We start from the raw sequence: 22,259 nt of genomic DNA, 5'->3' as shown, positions 1-22,259 counted from the left end.
CAGAAGAGACATGAAGCCTGCTGTCTCCTGGATGTGTAATTACCGTAAACAGTAACATAGAAATAGACAAGAAAAACTAAATCCCATAAACACATGCTTCTCAGAGTTGGCACAAGTAAAACCGATGGTACTTGGGTTGTCTTTAGTGCTTGTACAGGAGGAATTTTAGTTTTAAACTTCCAGAAAGAGGAATTGCTCAAGCATGTTTATGTTTCCTTTAAACAAATACTTAAAAAAAAAAAAAGTAGTACTGTGGAAAATTTTCTGAGAAGTCCCTGTATAAACTGAGAAGGACAAAAATGAACCTGGTGCAGTGGCTAGTGGTAGTCAGAAAGCTAGCGAGTTATGTTAACTGTTGTATTCAGTGACAAGCTAACTATTGTTAGCTGGTCAATAATTCAGTAATCTTCTGTGTGTCTTATTTATTCAAACACCAATTATGTCGAATTCACATAAAAAAAAAAAAAAAATATATATATATATATATATATATATATATATATATATATATATATATATATATATATACTATTTTTGCTTCAATTATCCTCAGCGTCGTGTGGTTCAAGGAATTGCAAGTTTTATTTAGAACCACTGATACTTCTTGTTAATTCGTGAATAAATTGATGTTGAATGCATAACTGAACCGCATCCTTCAGCAGAGACTACAGTATCTTTTCTGTTTTTCTTTTTGAAAAAAAAAAAAAAAAAAAAAAAAAAACCACACAAATTATGTTGTGTTACCGTTTTAAAATAGATGTTGGCACTGTGGTATATGGAAACATGGGTGGTACTTTTTATTAAAAGTATGAGAACCACTGCACATTTGTAGCTTCTGCTTCTGAGGGTCCTCTGGCATACTTACATGCCTTGCCTTGAAACAACACAACCAGTAGATCTGAAAAATATCTAGTTTAATAGTTCATCACTCACTACTGATATTTGCCGTTTGCCGTCCGTGCTGGAGTCACACTTCATTCATTCTGCGAAAGTAAATTAATCAGTGGATAAATACCGGGTGATTAAACTTGCCCCTCCTTCCCAGCTCTGCTAAGTCTGAACTGAAATGCTGCACTCCAGTCATGACGGCAACACCAAATGAATGAGTCAGAGCAAGAAATTACCTTTGTTATTAATTTACTATTTTTCATTTAATAGTTAATGTAAAGTGAGTAATCTGGGAACAAAGTTAGATAAATTGGTAACACTTTATTTGAAGGGGTGTGCATAAGACTGACATGACACTGTCATAAACATGACATAAACACCTGTCATGAACAAAAAGAAGTCTTTATGAATGTTTATGACTGTTGTCATGAAGTGTCATTCGGTAAATAATGACACTTTTAATGCAAAGTTGCTCTAAAAGTTGCATCAAAAGCCCATTAAAAGTGCCAGCTTTGCATGATTTTGTAAATAATGACAATTTAATGCAAAGTTGGCATTTATAATGGACTTTAAATGCAACTTTTAGAGCAACTTTGCATTAAACGTGTCATTATTTACCGAATGACACTTCATGACAACTGTCATAAACATTCATAAAAACTCCTTCATGTTTATGACAGTGCCATGTCAGTCTTATGCACACCCCTTCAAATAAAATGTTACCGATAAGTTATATGGTTACCTTACACAAAACCTAATTTAGGACTGTTAAATTGAGAGCATGCAAAAAAATAAAATGTCTGGGCAGATTAATGCTTTGCAGACTGATGAGTAGGGCTAAAAAAGAAGAGGCGTTAATTATGATCTCATAAAATCTTGGCTCCAGTTCCAATAGGGATTTTCCAAGGTTTTGTGGGCTGCTACGCGATAATTGGCCAGCAGGTGTCTCCAAAGTGCACTCTACTGTGTTCACGTTTTTGACCTTATACTGTCTTGATATACTGTGCGAAATTACATTATCGCCCAAAAAGTAGCACGGCCCGAATTAGAAAATAGATTATATTCGTCACAGCAAAAGCTTTGTCTCTTTCTTATTTCGGCTGTACAAGTACAGGGTAATTTGAGGATAAAATAAGACAAGATAATAAGCACACAGCTGTAATTATTCTGCACCCTGTCAACAAACAGGCTAAACATTAGCTTCTGTACGGCAGCTGTCCCATGACCGGAGTGAAAAGGCGTGTTCTCGGCTCGGTATATAAAGCAGCCCCCAGCAGAAGCCCCACTAATGCCGCAGGCCGCCGCTCTGCCCCCTCCGCCTGCGCGGTCATCCTCCTACTGTTGGTCCTGCTCACAGCTGACAGCAGCAGCCTGAGGACAGACACCAACACACCGAGGGAAACTGTACGTCTCTCACGTAAGTGTCGCTTTTCCCCCCTCTTTATAGAGTGGCTTGCCTTTTTATGTGGTCTCTTTGAATTATGTAAGGGCAACTAAGGAGATTAACATACCACCTGATGAAAACTGGCTCAAAACTACTGACTTCTGTTGCTGTTTTTTACGACAGTTATTCCAAAAAATATTAGGTGCTTTATTTATGAAAAAAAGATGTTATTTTCGTATAAGTTTCCACTATACTTTTTTCCCTTAGTCTGAACTTGATATGAAAAATGGACCTCAGAATTTAAGGGATTATATAATTTCAAAATGTTACTATTATTTATATATAAATGATATTACTACAGAGGCCTAGTGACTTCAGCCCTTGTGTTAAAAGGTATTAAAGGAAAGCAACTTCTAAATTACTTTCACTTAAGATATTTCAGGCAGGTGCCTTTAGTTATTGAACCGTAAACAAATAGTACAAATACAGACATTATGCAAACCTTTACCATCTATGTGCTATAAATACAGGAAAAGCTTGGCCACATATAAAAATACATTGAAGGGAACAACAAAAAAAGTTTACTTTCTTTATTTCTTTCTTTCTTGAGTAAATCCCAGGATTCAAGTCATAACTGCAACAAGTTGTTTTTTTGTGAACTCAAATTCCCATTTACAATTAATATATACTTTCAAGCTAATCTGTGTGACTTTGTGTTCCAAGCCTGGGTATGCATGTGCAACGTTTTTAAAATTTGCTGAACTTTTGCAGTGCGTTTTTAAATAAATACAATTAACAGGGCTGTAGAAACATTTCTCTGCATAATTCTTCGGCCTTTGCATGTTCTTATCATGCATATTTGAGTAAAGCATGAAAACCACAGTTTATGCAACATTCGAAACTGAACAGAATTATTCGACACCGATCACAGGTTCTTACACATTGATTAAAACTTTTACTTTGTAGCAAACAAAAAAAATTAGGTCACTAGAGGCACTTGGCCTGAGCACCTTCAGTGCAAGAACCATAACTGACAACGCCTATAAAAGCAGATGAGTCATTACGTTTTGGCAGATAAAAAAAAACAAACAAAAGAAAAACACACTCTTTACTACAGCAAAACAATTTCAGGGTGAGCTCACTTAGAAGTTCAGATTTTGCGTCGATCAATGTGCTGTAAATTAATTATATGCTGTACCGCAGCATCAGTGGACTTAATGTGGATTGGATCATTAAATCATTTAAAAGGTTCTTCTCTTTTATCGCCATGGGAATGACCTGATTGAGTCTTTAAAGGCTTAAACACACTCGTGAACTCTTACCCTCCAAAACATATTCCAGTTAACTTCAGTGCTCTCCGCTTGCTCTCACACACTCTGCTGTAAAGTTATTTTTAGCGCTATTTATTCCTGATTGAACCATTTTGTTCACCGGTCACAGAAAGTGCTTTTATTTTACTGGCAGGAATAAGTCCTCCCCCCACTCCACTCCACCATATTTGAGTAAATCATGCATGTCGAGGTAAATGATGCGTGTCGCTTGTTGTTTTGTTGGGTTGTTTGGGCTTGTTAATGTGTAACTCAGCTTAGGGACGGTGCCTATACTCACTCATATATATTTGTGTTTTTGCAGCGTGAATCGTCTGAGGACCACAATGGACTCTCCTCCCATTTTCATACAGGGTCATTTCATAATGAGCCTCACAGATAAACCCTGCATACCCAGCTAGCAATAGATTTAATCAATTTCCCACTAATAGGTTTGTTTGTTCTAAACCTTAGAGGTTTTGTTATTATTTATTGCTACATACTACCTCAAAAGTTGCTATCAAACAACAAATTATTATTTTTTTTTTATTTTAGTAGAATAACATTGAGAATACTCATGGATACGGCTACTCTAGCAACGTTGGCTGCTGCCACCACTGTAGCTCTGGTCTCCCAGTCAGACATGTCGGACTACCTTTGGCTCTTAGTGGTCGGGTTCATCATCGCCTTCATCCTGGCGTTTTCGGTGGGAGCCAATGACGTCGCCAACTCCTTCGGCACGGCGGTGGGCTCCGGAGTGGTCACCCTGCGGCAGGCCTGCATCCTGGCCACCATCTTTGAGACGGTGGGCTCGGTGCTGTTGGGGGCAAAGGTCAGCGAGACCATCCGTCAGGGGATCATCGATGTGCGCATGTACAACGGCTCGGAGCACGTGCTCATGGCGGGATCCATAAGTGCCATGTGTGGTGAGCCTTCGCGCAGATTTTGTTTTCGTTTTGAAAGTGCGGATCTTTAGGCCATAAACAGAAGCTCAGCTGGTGTTTTTCTGCCACAGGCTCTGCCGTGTGGCAGCTGACTGCTTCGTTCCTGAAGCTCCCCATCTCTGGAACCCACTGCATTGTTGGGGCCACAATTGGCTTTTCAATGGTAGCGAGAGGACACCAGGGGGTCAAATGGATGGAACTGCTTCGCATCGGTAAGCAGACTTTCTCTTTCTAAGTATTCCAGCAAAAAGGAAGAAGAATCTACAAAAGCGAAACTACAAGTCGTGTAAATAAATTGTACATGAAATGTTCTGTTTAAAGTGGCATCATGGTTCCTGTCGCCTGTTCTGTCGGGAATCATGTCGGCAATTCTCTTTTATTTCGTCCGCAAATTCATCCTGAACAAGGTAAGTAAATAAAGCAAGGAGCTATGTGATTAGATCATGAAATGACAAATCATATTTAATATTCTTGTTTTGTTATTTCTGACATTACGAAAGCTGCAGTACCGTCTCAGTCCTGGCTGAGCATCGTTTCATGTAAATAATAATTTACACAAAGTGTAATTGTAGATTTTAACTACCTGTTGAAAGCAACGTCTCAGTACTAAGCCTACTAAGTACCACCATCATGGCAGACATTTTGAAACATCAATACAGCAAGACTTTGGATTTTTTTTCAGTTTGCTTTATTTTTTACTTTTGTGCTATCCATTTTTCATCACAGCTGTTAAAATGTTCAAGCTACACAGTGGGAAAATAAATGGCAGAAATGGAAAAGTCAGACTTCCATTTCTGACTTTTGGATTTCTTCAAAAAACGTCTTAAAACGTAAAATGTAGCGACAGCTGCAGCAACTGCCTAAAAGCTGTTTATTTGCACTTCTGATATTTCATATCCCACCGTATAGTACACACAGCTAGTACGCTACAACCTCTGTTAGCATTGTGTGTTACGGTTGGCATGCACGAAATACTACAAAAAAAATTATCAGGTTGTGTTGCTAATAGTAGATAGCATGTCACTGATCCCTCAGATTTCCAGTTTTAAAGTGGAACAAGGTGAAGTTGGATTTGAGGTCTGTACCAAATCCGCATGTTCTCCCAGACTGTGAGAGAAACATCAATACAGGATAGGTTGACTTGACTGAAATATCCATTCTGACACGTCTGCCTGATCAGAGCAAACTTTACTCTAAAAGGCAAAACTTAAAGAAAACAGGAACAAAGACTTTCAGCTGGATATTTACTTCACAACCTTGAACGTGCTCAGTTTCCAAACCCATTACTTGTTAAGAAACTGCACTTGATTTAAAATCACAAACAACCCAGAAAAGGTCTTTTTTTTCCCTCCACAGTCTAACCCTGTACCAAATGGACTGAGAGCTCTTCCTGTCTTCTATGGCATCACTATGGGCATCAACCTCTTCTCCATCATGTTCACCGGAGCTCCGCGTGAGTTTCACACAGACACACCAAACCAGATGGTCACCTGATATTTTCATCCAAATGAGCCGGGGGTAAAATCAAGGATGGTTGATGACGAAATTAAGATCCAAAGAATGAAAATTCATTAGATTAACTTTATTCCTTGCTAATATTTGTATTAATTAGGAAAAAAAAAACATCGCCATACTAGGCTTGATATAATATTAATAAGATACAAGAGAACAGAATAAAATAATCCCCTACTGAATGGATTTTTAAAAGTCCCATTGACATTCATTGGCAGGATTGGACTTTTTTCAAAAGGGCGCCTGACTGCACACTGCTGTGGTTGTCCAAAAACAAAATGTCCAAAATAGCCCTGTTGTGCAAAAGTACTGCGCGTCTTTTCACGATCGTATCGTCCAGAAGGTCGTTGCAGTTATCTCTTGCAAGTTTGATGGAAATCCATTAGTTCTGTTGACTTTTCTTGAACTGAAATGAGATTATCTCCTTGCACGCCTCGCATGCAGTTACCAGTGTTTGAGGCCGGTCCGGTTTAGCATGTACGATAGACATAGGCTACACCCATAATGTTGGCCGGGCTTATTTGGTGTTATGATCCAGCTGCTCACAAGAAAGAAAGATTAAGCTCATTTTATCCCACCTTCAAAAGGCAGAAAACAACAGTACACAATCTGTCTAGTGAAAACATTAGAAGAGGAGAGGAATTATTAAACTGCCACCAACTGAGTTTTTATCGCTACGCCGCAAGACTTGCCTCTTCCTCGGTATCTGATTAGAGGAGTGTGCACTTTCACTGATACTGCTGCCTTTAAGCAGAAAGACATGCTGGCATCTGAGGAGTGAACGTTTAAGAAAAAATCGTATCATTTTCTACAAATTACACGACTGACTTGTTATGCCGGCGGACACCTGCTGTCCTGCTTCTAAGGTGATGTAATTTTAATAAGACAGGTTTCGTTGCTTTTCGAATTTAGAGCATGAAGGCAAAAATGAAATGGACACAAGGTTCTGTTTGTATTTTATTTATTTATTTTTTTCCCTGAGGCGACCTTTTCTGACATGTCTCTTCTCCTTCGTCCACAGTGCTCGGCTTTGACAGGATGCCGTGGTGGGGCACGCTGTGTATTTCTCTGGGCTGTGCCGTCGTCACCGCTCTGGTTGTCTGGTTTGTTGTCTGTCCACGCCTCAAGAAGAAAATCGAACGTGAGTGTAACAGAGACCGCTTCAGGAAGACAAACGCTCTAGATTCCAGGGTGAAACTGTTGAGCTGCTGACGAGGAACGACAGAGCTTCACAAAAGAAATCACGCCCACTCAACTCTTTAACATTTTGTCACGTTGCGACCAAAAACCTTAGTGTATTTTATTGGTAATTTATTGATGCATCAAGAGAAAATAGCAAACAACTGGAGGAAAAAAAAAAAAAAAGATATGTGACGTTTCAAAGTGTACAAGTAATTTCAACATCCTGTATTCTCATGTACTTAAATAAATGTCGTGGAGTTTAGAACTTCTCCTTTTAGTAAATAGAGTCAAATTGTGTGTCCGTCTGTTCCGCACAGCAGACAGGCCAGCGTTACAGATGTGGAGAAATTTAAAGCAGGATTTTGTTGTAAAACAATAAGCCCAGTCCTGGTTGAATAAGACTACGACTGAACTGCTCATCACCCTGACCACACCCTTCTGATTGCAGAAAACAGTGGTGGCAGCATCATGCTTAGGGGACTATTTTTTTTACCTCAGCATGGACAGAGTGTTGTGGCATTTTGTACAATGATCATTTTGTAGTGTTGTTTCCTTATTACTTAGTCATTTGAGCAATTTTGCAAAGAGAAATTAGTACAATATTCAGTCTCTTGATGTGCACGCACAGTGGGGAAATATTTCAAAAATATTGCACAGCCATTACTATACATTCTTGCACTTCTTTGTGTTGGTCTACCGCATAAAATCCCATAAATCATTGTACGATTACATAATCCATTGCCGCGGATGCACCAGCAATAAATTAAATGTAATAAATCTGTAAATTCTGCTGCAGTATAGCTGTCCGCAACAAAGCTGTTTGACTTGTAACGTCTCGCTTTTCAGGTGAAACGGCTCCTGCTCCCTGTGAGACTCCGTTAATGGAGAAGAACTCGAGCAAACCTCCAGCAGAACAACCTCAAATCCAGAACCCTCCGGTAGAAACCCAGAAGGTGGCCTTTAAACTGGGAGGCTCAGAGGAGACTGACCTAAACAGCGACATAGAATCCAAGGATCTTGACATCTCCAACGGTGAGAATTTTTAAATCTGGTGCTGGAAATGTTTGCATTTTTCACACCGGTGTCGCAGCTGTGAAGACGGGGTTTCACCACAAGCGGCTACGACCGACCAGTTAGCAAAACGATGTTATAAGCAAGCTTTTCCCACAGGTCTGAATGGCTCTTTAGGCCACATGACGATCACCGATCCCCACAGCGGACGCTCCCACACCATCCACAAGGACTCTGGCCTTTACAAAGACCTGCTGCACAAGCTCCACAAGGCCAAGGTCGGGGACTGCATCGGTGACAGTGACACGGAGGAGCGGCCCATGCGGAGGAACAACAGCTACACGTCCTACACCATGGCCATATACGGTATCCAAGGCGATCCCAAATACAGAGACGCCGACGCCGGCTTCCAGAGGAGACCTCGGGTGGACAGCTGCAGCAGCTACAACTCAGCAGTGACCACCGGAAGCACGTTCCCGGACGGGAGCGTGACGCAGGAAGCTGACGCAAACGTTGCTGTGGAGGAAGACGAGCTGGAGATCGACCAACCTGCAGTCTCTTTGCTTTTCCAGTTTTTGCAGATACTGACTGCATGTTTCGGCTCCTTTGCTCATGGGGGAAATGACGTCAGGTAAGCAACGGTGTTTTTTTGTGTGTTTTTTTCAGTTTGCCGAAGTATGATCTTTTTAATGATTTACATTTCATTTCTTTCTCTAGCAATGCTATTGGCCCTCTGGTAGCCCTCTGGCTTCTCTATGAGAGCGGGTCCGTGGTGTCGAATGCTCCCACTCCCATCTGGTTGCTCCTGTACGGCGGAGTAGGAATCTGTGCTGGACTCTGGGTTTGGGGACGGAGGGTGATCCAGACCATGGGTAAAGACCTGACCCCCATTACACCCTCAAGGTATGCCTCGTAGCTATGCCCCGTCCGAGCAGAAGCGATGATTTACCAGGTTGTAAAACCAAAATAAACTTCTCCTTTCCCTGCAGTGGATTCAGCATCGAGCTGGCTTCAGCTGTCACGGTTGTTGTGGCTTCTAATATTGGTCTTCCTGTCAGTACGACACATTGCAAGGTAATAAAGCTAAAATCTCTGATCCTTTATCACAAACAGATAGAGAGGTGAGCTCTGAGCATGTTATGAAAGTCATATATCTTGAAAACGGCTGCCTTGCAAACACACTCACACCCCTTGAATTTTTTTCTATTTTTTATTTTATTTTTTTTATGTAACAACCACAAACTTAAATCTATTTCATTTGGATTTTGTGTGATGGATCAACACAGAAGAAGCAAAATTATACTTTCTTTGTTGTTGTTTTCTTATAAGCACCAGCTTTTGGGGTTTTGGATACTAGTCTGGTGCTTTGCAAAAATAATAGACGATTCAAAGATTGATGATCAAATGCAGTCTACATTTTTGAAACAAAAACTTTGAGAAATCAGCCCTTATTTTAGTACCAAATACCAAAATTGGCTTACAGTTGCAAGTCTTTTGGGCGTTGTCTCTCCGCACGTTTAAAGACTGAAAAAGTATTTCCCAAGTTGAATGGAAAGCATCTATAACCTGTGTTTTTTAAGTTTTGCTACAGATTTTAAATTCAGTTTTGGTCTGGACTTTGACTGGACCATTCAAACGAACAAATATGCTCTAGCAGATTTACTGCCGGGATTACTCTGAAAATGTGTTTTGCCTTCATCCAGCTTCTCTGCTCTGCATGAAGAAAATCCACAGCATCATACTGACAACGACACTTGCTTTATGCTGGAGTTGGTCTATTTACTAATTAGTTGACTTCTACAGACAGTTGGTTGGACTCGTTTTTATTTCAGGGTGTTTCTTTAAAGTGGGCTTAGCGGAGCTTCAGATTGTTATTTGCGAGGAATTTTTAAACGCACGTCCTTTTCATCATCACGCACTTCATTTTGTTGCTCCATCACATCAAAATCAATAAATTATATTCAGGTTTGTGGTTGCTTTGTGACAAAGGTTAAAAGTTCAAGTGGCAAGATGTTTATTTTCTTCCAGTAACTCTTACTTGCACACAGGTGGGATCTGTGGTGGCTGTTGGTTGGCTGCGCTCCAGGAAGTCAGTTGACTGGCGTCTGTTCAGGAACATCTTCATCGCCTGGTTTGTCACAGTTCCCATCTCTGGGCTCATCAGTGCTGCCATTATGGCTCTCTTTATATATGTTATTCTGTAAAGCCACCATCTTGAAACACTGTTAGCTTCCCACTCTCTATTTTCACCAATTTCTTAAAAAAAAAAAAAATGCTTTCACTTTGTCACCTTCTAATGATTGATTTGTCATTTAGCCTAATTTTATCTCCATCCATCATTTTATAGGAACGTTTTCAAGAATGACACTGAGTTTTAGTAACACTGTTCAGCTGTCCAAAAAACTATGATTATGTACAGTATATTCCTCTGTATATTTGTATAAAAATGATGTGTATAATTCAAGTTTTCTGAAAATTTAAAGTGTTCGGTAGCCAATAGCTTGAATGGAAATTAAATTATTGAACATATTTGAATGGAAAGAGTTGTTTCATGAGAAGTGATTTCTCAGTATGTGTGTTTGCCAAGAAAATATTCACTTCACGTTGTTCTGTGGGGGAGGGGCAATACTTTCAGCTTAAATTTCAAATTACAAAAATAATAGAACAAAATTAACAGGTTTGCTTGTTTGTGTTTGTTATAATATCTATGTATATGTATACGTATTTGTTCTGCACTGACATACATTTAATAATAGTTCAAATAAAAGTACAACGTGAATTACAATTCGGATGAATTGTAATTTCTTTTTAATTTCACCACAAGGTGGTGCTGTTACTGCAAAGGCCTATAGATAAACAGTTGAAGCTCAGTCAGATTGCATTGAAAACATAATGTGAACATTACTTCACATGTGATAGATTTTTTAAAAATGTTTTGTCATTGCTGTTCTATGATTATCTCTGTGTTTGTTTGGGTTTTCTTTTTTATTTTCTTTTTTTTTTTTTAGTATCACCCCCATCCCATCCTGCTGCATGGAGCAAATCCCAAAGTGGACAATAATATAGTGATACTGATACTTTTATAAATCAGTCAAACATGTGTACATTGGAACAATAATTTTGAACGATTAAATTATATTAATTTTTAGTGTGTAGCAACAAATTTCACATCACGACATTTCACAAGACAAACAGGTCCAAACTGGGAGGTGAGAACAGAAAGCAAACAGGAAATCACACAGAATCACTAGTGCAGGCGCAAGTCTGAATGCAGAACGTTTACATACAAGCAAATTACTCGTGGCGCATTGTTATTGAAAGGTATTTTTAATAAAACCACTTTCCTGCTGTTCCTGTTATGTGTCATTGCTCACGTGTGGCTCATTCACGCTGACCAAACAAAGGTCTCTAAGCCCTGCTCTAGCACCGGCATTAAATATGAGTAAAAGTCGGATTTGATTTCGAGTTGCACGACCTGCCTTGCCGGATTTCCCTTAACAATGACCTTTATCCCTACTTTCTATAAACCATCCACCCAGACATGCAAATGTCTCTCCAAGACGGCATCAGGCAGCGTTCTACAGAAGAGGTCGGAAAGGTCGCCTGACCTTCAGAGGGAAAAAACAGAGACTCTCAGGACAAATAGCCATGACCGTACACACTCACACCGAAGTGCAACTTAGAAAGACCAAATAACCTAACATGCATGCTTTTCGACTGTAAGGAGAAGAGAACCAGGAGAGAACCCACGCAGACGGACCCCAGACCAAGATCTCAACCCAGGTCCTTCTGCAAGGCAGGTTCAGCGTTTCTCATTAATTTATTTTATTTTTTTTGCATTTATACATCCGTTTAAATCTTGCAACATGACAGATATTCTGTCTTTGGTCTCTACCTGTTTGCTGGTGTACCTCTGCCAGCAGTGAAAAATGGCACTGCAGTACCAGAAAAAACGTAACGTGACCTTTAAGAAAATGCATTGTTTTGTCTCAGGCTGCACATGGCTAATTTCTGACACTGCCTGGATTATAAACAAGGCTGGTCATTCTGGACTTTGACACATCAGGTAGAGGTGTGGTTGGATTTGGGTGTTGTTCCAATTTTGACTGCTGCTGAAGTTCAGTTTGTTGTTTCCAAAAATCTCTCAATATGACAAAACCTTTATAAATAGATAAAGATGGCTGGGAGTGTGTTAAAGACTCCTCCCAGAGATGAACCCGACTGAACTGAAAGTAGGAAGAAAATTGCAAAAGAAACTTGAGTAGCACAAAGCAACCTCTATAGACTAATCAGTTTCCAGACTTTGCTTCAATACTGTTGCTTTGCCAGTATATAATAATTAAAATATGTTTCATTTTCAAAAGTCCACAGCAAAAAAAAAGATTTAAAAAAATGAAGATACATGTAGCTTCAGACAAACATCTCATAAAATCGCTTTGTGTTTTTTTGTCCTCAGTTCACTAACACCAACATTCCACGTGATGGCGCTGTTTTGTAAAGCTAGAGTCGCTATTGGCGGTGGGGTTAAAAAAAAAAAAAAAGGAAGAAAATGTTTTTTCATCACGCTGATCTCTCCATGTAACCAGGCAACACACATGTGTAATGCTCACATTATGAAACCAGCGAGTGAACCTTTACAATCAGGCAGGTTAAGAAGAATAATCATTGAAACTAGTGAAGAGAAAATGTATTTTAAAATAAGACATGTTAATTCTAAACTACTAATACAATAAATAAATAACGACAAGTCATTTTTTCATTGTGTACTGAATTCAAGAGTTGTCTTGCTTAGTCATGTTGTCAATATAAGTGCGTACTCTAGAGGGATATGCTGATGTAAACCAAGCTTAAAGTTTTGATGACAGCTATATTGCAAGTTGTATTTACAGGAGATTATGTAATAGCAAGATTCACATTTTCGCTTTTACTGTTTGTACTGTAATTTGTTGACAGATCAAGTTATCGTGAAGGAAAAAAGACGGCACTGCAGAGCTCCAAGGGGGAAAAAACAGAAATAGGAACAATCTCCTTAAGAAAAAAAAAACTACATACAGTATTGCAGGAGTTATAGTGCATTCTTCCTCCACCTCCCATTAAATTTATTTATGTTAGACCACAAACTCTCATCCACGTCACAAAGAATATCTTCTCTTGTGATGCAGAGTTTCAACTTGCCACAAACCATGTAGGGCACACAGCAGCACGCATGCGGAAGAAAATGCAGCTTTCTGGCCTACATGTCAAAAACACCTTGTATGGAGGAAAAACTAACGCTGTGCATCACCGTGAACACACCATAGAAATTTCAATACAAATTTACATACATAGCGGTGGCAGCAACAGCTGAGCTACTGCTGCCTACAACTTTACACCAAAATTATAGACCTCCAGTCCGTCATGGCATACGCTCGTTCACACACTGCTTTTTCCTGTTAAAGGGGAGTTTTTCCTCTCCACAATCTGCTTGGTTTTCTTGGATAAAACATTGTTTTAGGACCAATTTGAACGATAACATCAACTACACGGTTTTGACTGAACTGACTGTTTGTAAAGTGTCTTGAGATGACGTGTGTTGTGAATTGGCGCCATATAAATAAAACAGAGTTGAACTGAATTGTGCCAGTCCCCCACATGCGATCTCAGCTATAAACACGCTGCGGTTTTCACGTTTCAAAACATATATAGATAAGTTAAAAGGTCATGGTGTGTGTGTGTGTGTGAGTGTGTGTGCCCCGATTATCCATCTTATCGTCGTCAGCTCCTCTCGTAGACGATGCAGAGTTTATTTTGAAACCGGATACCGGAAGTGCCAACTTTTCGTTGTTTTCTGTGTAATTGACCAATAGGCTACGTTTCTGTCCATGCATACAGGTGTGCACGGCTGCGCATACTGGAGCAGCGTGGGATCGGGTGTTTGCGTTAGGAGCGTCTGATTGTTAGTGTGACACGGACGGAAAGGAGCCTTCCTCCCCACCGGCGGAGCGGCTTCTGTCTGCAAACCGCGCAACTAGGGCACATGCATTCAGTCAGCACACAGCAGCGGCAGCGCACCCAACAAGCTGCTGTGATCTGAGAGCCTCTGCACGGCGACGGCTCGCTCTTTCATAACGGAGTCGGGGACAGCTTCAGCGTTTTGCGGGACAATTTTGAGCTTTGAGTAAAGGGATGGGTCTGTGAAAAGGCAGGCGTGTGTCGGAGGGTTTGCATCCCCTCTTTGTTGTTGTTGTTGTTTTTGTTTTAACCCCCCCTTCGTATTGCTCTCTGGTTTTCATCCCGGATCCCGCAAGATTCAGCCTCTTACCTGACGGATCTGTGGCACCACAGCTGCTGCTGCTGCCTACAGGTCTGTATCTGTAACATCTCTTTTGAGGCATTTTCTCTGACTAGAATTAACAGTTAATCTGGAGATCGCATGTGCTATTTTGTTGTTGTATATATTTTTTTCTGCTTCAGAGCAGACAGATCTATCTCTGTAAGATACCGTTTAGATGATCTGATAGTAGCTGGCTCTCTTTTTTTTGTTGCTGTGTTTGCACACTGCCCATCTATACATCTGATGGCAGTTATTTTGCTGCTGCTGCTGCTGCTGCTGACACAGCTCGCATGCAGACTCGCTCAGTTTTCATAGATTTTGAAAGAAATCCGGATAGCCAACAGGAGCAGAGCTGCAGCGTCCGGAGCAGATTTAGACGTGCGCCCTTTCCTGCAGAGACAGTAGCTGAAACTCATTTAGGACATCTGTTTATTAGTGGATTTATTTTCATTAATTTTTTTCTTTGCTACTTGTCATTTGTTTAGTGAATGTCTTCTGTCGACCTGCTGTAGCTCTCCTGTGGTCATCATCATCATCATCATCAGGATCAGGATCTGTCACTTCAAACAGGACAAGGTAGACTTCGGCTCATCATCGAAAGTGGCCCCTGTCAAGAGAGAAACCTGCTGAAGATGACTTCATCGGAGCCGATTGCCTGAAAGCAGCATGAGATAACTGAGGACTATCACGCTAACTGCTGATTCGAGCTGTTTTTCTCTTTTGAGGGCTGGTCCAAAACGATGTTCCTGTGTGTGAGCTGACTGACAGCGGGGGTTAGGGGGGGCCCGGGGGGTTGCAGTGGTGTTCTAGCACGGGGAACACAGCCCAGCAGCTCAGACGCAGACGCCGCCGGAGAGAGATGGCTCGCCCCGGGTCGGGGCTGCTGGTGCCCATGAACGGCGTGGGGTACCCGCCTCAGAACCTGGCCAGGGTGGTGGTCTGGGAGTGGCTGAACGAGCACGGGCGCTGGAGGCCGTACAGCGCGGCGGTGTGCCACCACATCGAGAACGTGCTGAAGGGGGACGCCAGGGGAAGCGTGGTTCTCGGGCAGGTGGATGCCCAGCTCTCCCCTTACATCATCGACCTGCAGTCTATGCACCAGTTTCGGCAAGACACAGGTAAGAGGCAGGGGACCCTGGGCAGAGATGACTTGGCTGTTGCTTTCCAGGAGCGTGGAGGGGCTGCAGTGGAAATGTATTATTGTCCCTTGCAGACTTTTTGTGTTTTGTTTTTTTTGTTGGTCTTTTAGTAATCTAAGACAAAGATAACCTGAGTAAATATGGATCAGTATTCATATGATGATTTAATTTAGCAGCTGGTAAACGCTATCCAAACAAAAAAAAAGTGAATAAGTAATATCCTCTTAAACCTAATTACAGCCTGTTCCATCCTCCTTGTTGGCAACAACTGCTGCCAAGCGTTTGTGATAACTGGGAATCAGACTTTCGTGTTGTAATTCAGCCACGTTGGAGAGATTTAGAGCAATGAGGGGAGATCTCAGTCTGATTTATGTCTGGATTTCAACCAGACTTCTCCAAAATTCTCCACTTATTTTTTTTTTATTATTATTTTTGTTTAGTTTTTGAGCGAGTCAGAGGTGGACATGCTGCTGTCTGTGGTTTGGATCATTTCCCTGCTGCATCATCACCCAATTGTGTTTGAGCTTAATGTCACAAAACGGTTGCTGAACATTTTCCTGCGGGATTTTCTGGCAGAGAACACACACACACACACACACCTTACAAAAAGTTCCACTTTTGTTCTGGTCAAGCCACATGATCTTTTTTTTTTTGTTTTTGGGAGGTGGGGGGGGGGGTCATCTAAATGTTTTAAGGTAAATGTGAGATGAGGCTTTTTGTTCCTTTTGGTCATCTGTAGAAAACTCCTTTTTTTGACTCTTTCTTGCTCTTGGAAGCAAAAACAGAAGAAGTAAATGTATGTAGGCAAATCATTTTCACAGCACTTCAAGAGTAGCTTCATGTCTTAAGCAGGCGTGGGTCAGTTTGGGATTTTCACACTCTGGTAAGCTTGAGTAAAAATACCACTGGACCATCCTATTAACACTTTGCTGTATTAATATTTTGTATCCTTCATTTGCTGAGGCCAATGTATGTAAGATGCAGAACTGAGAAGCAAACAGCACTAATGTGCTTCAAGTGGAGTTACCATGTTTTTTTTTTATGTTGACTCGTCATCCAGCAGTTTGAATGCCACGACCTTGACTAAGGTCAACAGGAACGAGCACCGTTTAGTCAGTGGCTTTCTGTTCACTCTCCTTTCAAAGACAACGATTCCACTTGCGAATGTGTCACAGGACAGTTTTTACATCTTCATAAGCTGACAGGAGGTACTGGATGACGCCAGGATTGATTTCAACCGACGTAAACATGATAACCACAGTTGTTTTTTAAAATTATTTTTAGTCATTTTTATAAGAAACCTAATGGTGATTTAAGCAGGTAATGGAGGAATGAATACTTTCACCTTTGATGACCTTCCAGTGGGAAACTGGTGCTGAAAAAAAAGGAACATGTAAAACAACATTTTACACAACCTAAGTGCACTGCCTCCTACCTCCATTTCTGATGTGAATAATCATTTACTTCTAAATCACCATGCAAACATTGGCGACAATTTAGCGGTTTCTAAAACAGCCTTTGCATAAACCGTGACAGCTTTTCTGAGACTGGAAGTGTCTTTATATGCTAAAAGTTTGAGTTGGTTCCCTTTTTGCACCAGCAGTTAGCTTCTGCCTCGAGGATCAACTCATCTGCGTTTGTACAAAATGCAGATGAAAAGAGAGTTTGCTATAGCTGGTCACATAATAACTGCTTGAAACCTTTTAACAGAGCCTTTCTAAAAATTAAAAATGGCGGAGTTCACAACTTCTGTTCAGTAATGCAAACTTTCATGTTTCATTTGTAGGCTTAAATGTTTCTGACCAGCTAGAAATCAGGATAGCCACAAAATGAGTTTTATATCTGAAGCTTTATTGTGAGCAGTGGTCACATCGGCAAAGAAAAGGAAAAAAAGAAATAACCACCTAAACACATTTCATAATTTTCTGTCATAGGCTGTGGGTTTCCTGGTCTTCTTCTGTTTTTTTTTTGTTGTTTTTTTTTATTCGTAGACGTTATGCAACATGAAAGCGTCACGTGGCTCACAGACGTACACGTGGGATCTGCAGAAGGTGACCCCACAGTGCATGGAACTGTTCTGTGTCACCTTTAATGGGTTTGCTGTGGTTAATTTGCGAGTGCGTCATTATATTAGCGTACAGACGGAACAGAAGCATGTCTCTAATTCGGTAAGGGCTCTGCCTCATTGAATTAGATCCATCTGAAGTTTTACTGAGATGTGTGTGTGTGTGTGTGTGGGGCTGGCAACTATCTGGTTTTACAAGCAAACATTGACTAAACACAGATTATTTTTCTCCGGTTTGACTTTATTAGATGAGCAAATGTTCTGGGTTTTTTTGCCAGGTTTTGTGAAAAAAAGTTTATGGAGTTCCTGGTGATTGTACAGTGCCCTTCGAAAGTATTCACTGAAAATATCTGATGTGAATTTGTATTCAATCAAACCATCTCCACCATGAAACACGGCGCTGGACGCATCATCCTCTGGGGATGCTGTTATTCAGGAGAGACAGGGTAGTAAAGCCAAAGTCAGTGGCGTAGTTGGATGGAGGTAAACGAGGCAATCTTAGAGGAAAACCAGTCAGAGGCTGCAAAAAGACTCGGATGGAGGTCTGCCTCGGTCATCGGTTGCACAGCCTGGGCTAATATGGAATCCCTTAATCAAATTGCATTAATGTGTTTGAATAGATCAGGCCTAAATCCAATTTAGAACTTGTGCCGAGACTTGAAAACTGATGTTCGCAGAAGTTCGCCACCCACTCAGACAGAGCGCTGATCGCAGGGAAATGTTGCTTTTAGACAATTTACTCAAAGGGACTGAACACAAATACCAAAAAAACTAAGTCCTTTATTAGTAAAGACTTAGAAAAACAGCGTACATTTCACAATTACGCCCTAATATGTTGGTCTAGTGCGTAAAATCCCTCTTCCACTGAAGGGGTACGAAAACCTTTTCAAGGCGCCTTGCATTTTTGCAGTATTGGTTACGGGAGGAACGGGGATTCGTAGTAAATAACGACTTATTCCAGCTCCATTTGAATAAAACACGTGGAAACGAGCGCGGCTGCTTTTCCTCGCATCCGTTCAACCCTGGAATGCTCTCCAAAGATGTCAGGCTTAGTTTCTGATCCTTCTCGGTGGCGTTTCCCCGTCTAACGGAGTGCAATGCACAGCCTCACATGTGCCTCCAGTTTGACTGGCTGTGAGATGAGCCAGTAAACACTTTGTCAGCCATTATCCCAGAGCAAGAGCTGGGCCTGACGTTTATCTCGTCTCCCGGTGCCGTTCGGAGCGCTGTCTTCACCTCCGTCTGGGATCAACCTGTCACGGCGCAGCCTGACGAGAATCCTCTGAACTCTCACCCCCCCCCCCCCCTCCCACCTGCTCCTAAACACGTCGTGAGCTTGTCAAACATGGTGTTCGACGTATGCACTGCATCGCTGTTGGGAAATCCTGTTCACTAGGGGAATTGGTGATCTCATCCTCTGAGGCCAGTTTCAGCAGGAAATGGGAGTCAAATTTATTTGTGTGGCACAATTGGGCAATGAGACGGTTCACCATGCTCTTTAATATATTTTGGGTCAGTGATTTATCTGTCTTCCTGGTTTTAGTCAGAATGTGAGCAGCAGCGTTCTGGATGAGCTGCAGCTGTCTGATTTTTTTGGTTTTAGGCAGACTTGTAAAGACGCTGTTGCAGTAATCGAAGTGATTAAAGATAAACGAATTGTAGTTTCTCTACATCTTGCTGGGACATTAGTCCTCTAATCCTGGAAATGTTCTTCAGGTGATAAAAGGCTGATTTTGTAGCTGCCTTTATGTGGCTCTGAAGGTTCAGGTCTGAGTCCATCACTTCACCCAGATTTCAGACCTGATCACTAGCTTAGCTGTAATACCTGAAGCTGTGTGCCGACTCTTTAGGTCCAAAGATAATGACTTCAGTTTTGTTTCTGTTCAGCTGGAAATAAGTTATCGAAGAATTCTGCCGTCCATGTATGAGAATGAAAAGTTTACAGAATCCCATCTGCGTGTGTGTGTGTGTGTGTGTGTGGTGTTCCATGCGGTGTTTGTGCCCCGTCCCAGTGAGCTGTGCAGGGTGTGTGGGTTTGGGAGGATCTCCTGTGGGCAGCAACCAGGCCGCCTAATGAGACTGCAGGTTTAGTTTACAGTGCGCTCCCTGTAATCGGAGCGTCATGACGACAGGGCTGGCACCGCAGATGATGCTGCAGGGTCCCTCTCTTCAGCTTGGCAGTCCAAACACATGTGTACTTAATCTGCAGCGGGATGAATCACCTCGGTGAGGCCGGCCCTGCGTGTGTGAAGGCAAAGGCGACGACTGGCTGCCGGCCAATCGGGATCGATCTGTTCTCCTCCCCAGATGCACAGCTGAAAATCTGAACACTGCTTCGGACAGATCCCGTTTCACTACAGCGCTCCCTGGGTGAAACAGACAGACCCGTCTGCCGTCATACACCAACGCTCCCGGCCTGTCAGACGGACGCTACGCTGATTGATTCTGCCGCCTGGCTTTTAAGCACTCACATCTTCAATATTTTCCCTTTTTATGACGAGGGGTACGAGGCACAGATCAGCTCATCTGCATTCGTGTGTGTGCGTCGCTCTCTCGCTTGTTGTGACCTTTTTTCTTAGCAAACAGAAATTTGCTTTGTGGGACGCAGAAATTGAAATGCAGCACGTGTCAACCGAGGATGATCTTTCCCACCGACATTGTGCAAATTGAATTTATATCCTGATTATTTGCTTGGGCGGCTTCCCCATGAGTTTAAGTCGGCGTTCAAGTTTGGTATTTGCTGATCATAGGGTGACTGAAATGTTAATTTCCAAGTAAAATATGAAATAAAATTCAGCATCGAACAAAATGTACAGCACCTTGCAAACATATGTGTGTGTCAGAGATTTTTTTCACATTTTGCCACATTACAACCACAAACTTTTTTTGGGGGGGCCGGGGGGAGACCAACAAAGAAGAAGATGACTGAGAAGATGAATAGAAACTCCACCAGGGGTGTCCAAACTTTTTGTCACTTGAGCCAAAATCATCAGCTCAAAATTAATTGGTGGTCAAAAAATATATAATTCTCAAAAACTAAAATCACTTTGAGCACTCTTGATCTAAAGCCTTCTTTTAAACCTCTGGCTGCATGTTTGTGGTCGTTCTCCTTCTGTTTGGTGAACATTCATTTCATTCCCAAGTATTTTATCGCCTTTCGCTGGTTTCCCCACAGAATCGCCTTGTATTTTCGCTCCGGCCATCTTTCTATCAACTTTGACCAGCTCCCCTCTCCCAAATGAAGGAAAGAATCCCCGCAGCGCAATGCCGCAACCACCGTGTTTTGTCATGAGGATAAACATGTCTAAGGTGAAATGCAGGGTAAATTCTCTGTCAAACATTTTTGCCTTTAGGTTGAAAAGCACAAACTTAACAACACCGCCTTATAGATATCGTTTTTGTAAAAAATGTTTGAAAAACATTTACGGTTCTTCTCCTTCCACCACACAGTGATGTGCTGGCCCATCACAATAAATCCCAATCTATTAACGTTGAGGTTTGTGGTGGCAACGTGACAAAATCTGACAAGGTTTCTGCATGTCGGCTCAGCTGGGCGTCTGAGGCCTCTGCAGTGTCACTGTGCTCACTTGCTGCAAGAAGGCCTGTGTGCGTCTCAAAGATGGACCTCCATCAGCCTCTGATGGCTGCTGTGCTGCCACACCGAGGCTTTGTTTGTTTTGGTTGCAGAGGCTCCAGAGCCTCCTCTCCTCTGGCTCATTACCTACGACTAACTGCCCTCTCTCTGGCTAATTACTGAGCGCAAACAGCAGAAGACAAAGACCTCATTAGGGGTTACGAGCTGGCCGGGGGATTCAATGCCGCTACCTGTGCACTGAAAAGCTGCGTGTTGTTGGAAAAAGAGCTGTGAGTTTGTTCTTTTTGTTCTCTCTCTCTCTGTCCCTCCTTTGTTGCTCAGTATGGAGTATGTGTGGGAACAGTTTCGGTGGTCTGTGGGAGGAAGCTGTGAAAAGGATTCCTGCAATGTACGTGAAAAAGGTCAGGTGGCGTGCACGCCAACTCTGACTGTGAAATCCCATCTGAATGAGAAGAAAGTGAAACCGAGCCGGGAGCGGAGCCTATAGACTTTAAAGTCTTTTGCTTGTGTGCGGAGAGATGTAAGGGAAGCCGGCTAGAAATAGAAACGGAGCCGCTTGTCGTTGGGTGTGATTGCGGTGCGTTTGCCGTTGCTTTCAAATGGTTTCCCGCTGAGTGTATGCATCAGCGTCGGTGCAATGTTGGCTGGCTCAGTGTGTTTGGTGCGCTACTCTGGTTACACTAAGAAGCATCAATGTGTCGACAGTCATTCAGCGACGGACGCGTTTACTGACACCGTTTACTTTTCGTACTTTGTCAGTGTCCAGAAACGTCTAATTATGTTGCGTTAGATCATTACGCCAGTTTGAAAATATAGAGATGCACCAACCAGATTTTCCTGGATTTTTTTTCTTCATTTATTTATTAATTTTTTTAGGTACGAGCTGCCAATTTTAAATTTGACAAATGCATTTTTTAAT

At 41.8% G+C, this 22,259-nt stretch overlaps 2 protein-coding genes across 6 annotated transcripts in view; both read left to right on the top strand.

The window, feature by feature from the left end:
- The first annotated feature begins 2,161 nt into the window (after window positions 1–2,161).
- slc20a1a (solute carrier family 20 member 1a) lies at window positions 2,162–11,577 on the top strand. Of its 3 annotated transcripts, none has more exons than XM_014992548.2 (12): window positions 2,162–2,305; window positions 3,905–4,031; window positions 4,138–4,505; window positions 4,595–4,735; window positions 4,845–4,930; window positions 5,880–5,976; window positions 7,057–7,176; window positions 8,064–8,249; window positions 8,388–8,859; window positions 8,946–9,131; window positions 9,218–9,302; window positions 10,277–11,577. In XM_014992548.2, the coding sequence occupies exons 3-12, from the start codon at window positions 4,157–4,159 to the stop codon at window positions 10,430–10,432; spliced, it is 1,878 nt and encodes a 625-aa protein (XP_014848034.1). In that variant the 5' UTR covers window positions 2,162–2,305; window positions 3,905–4,031; window positions 4,138–4,156; the 3' UTR covers window positions 10,433–11,577. The 3 variants fall into 3 exon arrangements, with proteins under 3 accessions (XP_014848034.1, XP_014848033.1, XP_087865141.1); XM_014992547.2 differs by having other exon boundaries at window positions 4,135–4,505; XM_088009015.1 differs by adding an exon at window positions 3,737–3,793 and having other exon boundaries at window positions 2,169–2,305; window positions 3,905–4,505.
- Window positions 11,578–13,806: 2,229 nt separating this feature from the next.
- dtx1 (deltex 1, E3 ubiquitin ligase) overlaps window positions 13,807–22,259 on the top strand; it is a 53,794-nt gene continuing 45,341 nt past the window's right edge. The window contains exons 1-2 of one of the 3 annotated variants that reach the window (XM_014992541.2): window positions 13,807–14,571; window positions 15,027–15,659. In XM_014992541.2, coding sequence (XP_014848027.2) covers window positions 15,401–15,659 — 259 coding nt within the window. In that variant the 5' untranslated portion in view covers window positions 13,807–14,571; window positions 15,027–15,400. The remainder of the gene's footprint in view (window positions 14,572–15,026; window positions 15,660–22,259) is intronic. The other 2 variants (XM_014992540.2, XM_014992539.2) reach the window with 2 other exon arrangements.

This window comes from Poecilia mexicana, unplaced genomic scaffold (genome assembly GCF_051168715.1).
Source record: "Poecilia mexicana isolate PSO_F unplaced genomic scaffold, ASM5116871v1 scaffold_9, whole genome shotgun sequence".
Taxonomy (NCBI): Eukaryota; Metazoa; Chordata; class Actinopteri; order Cyprinodontiformes; family Poeciliidae; genus Poecilia; species Poecilia mexicana.
This window is presented reverse-complemented; position numbering and strand designations above follow the sequence as displayed.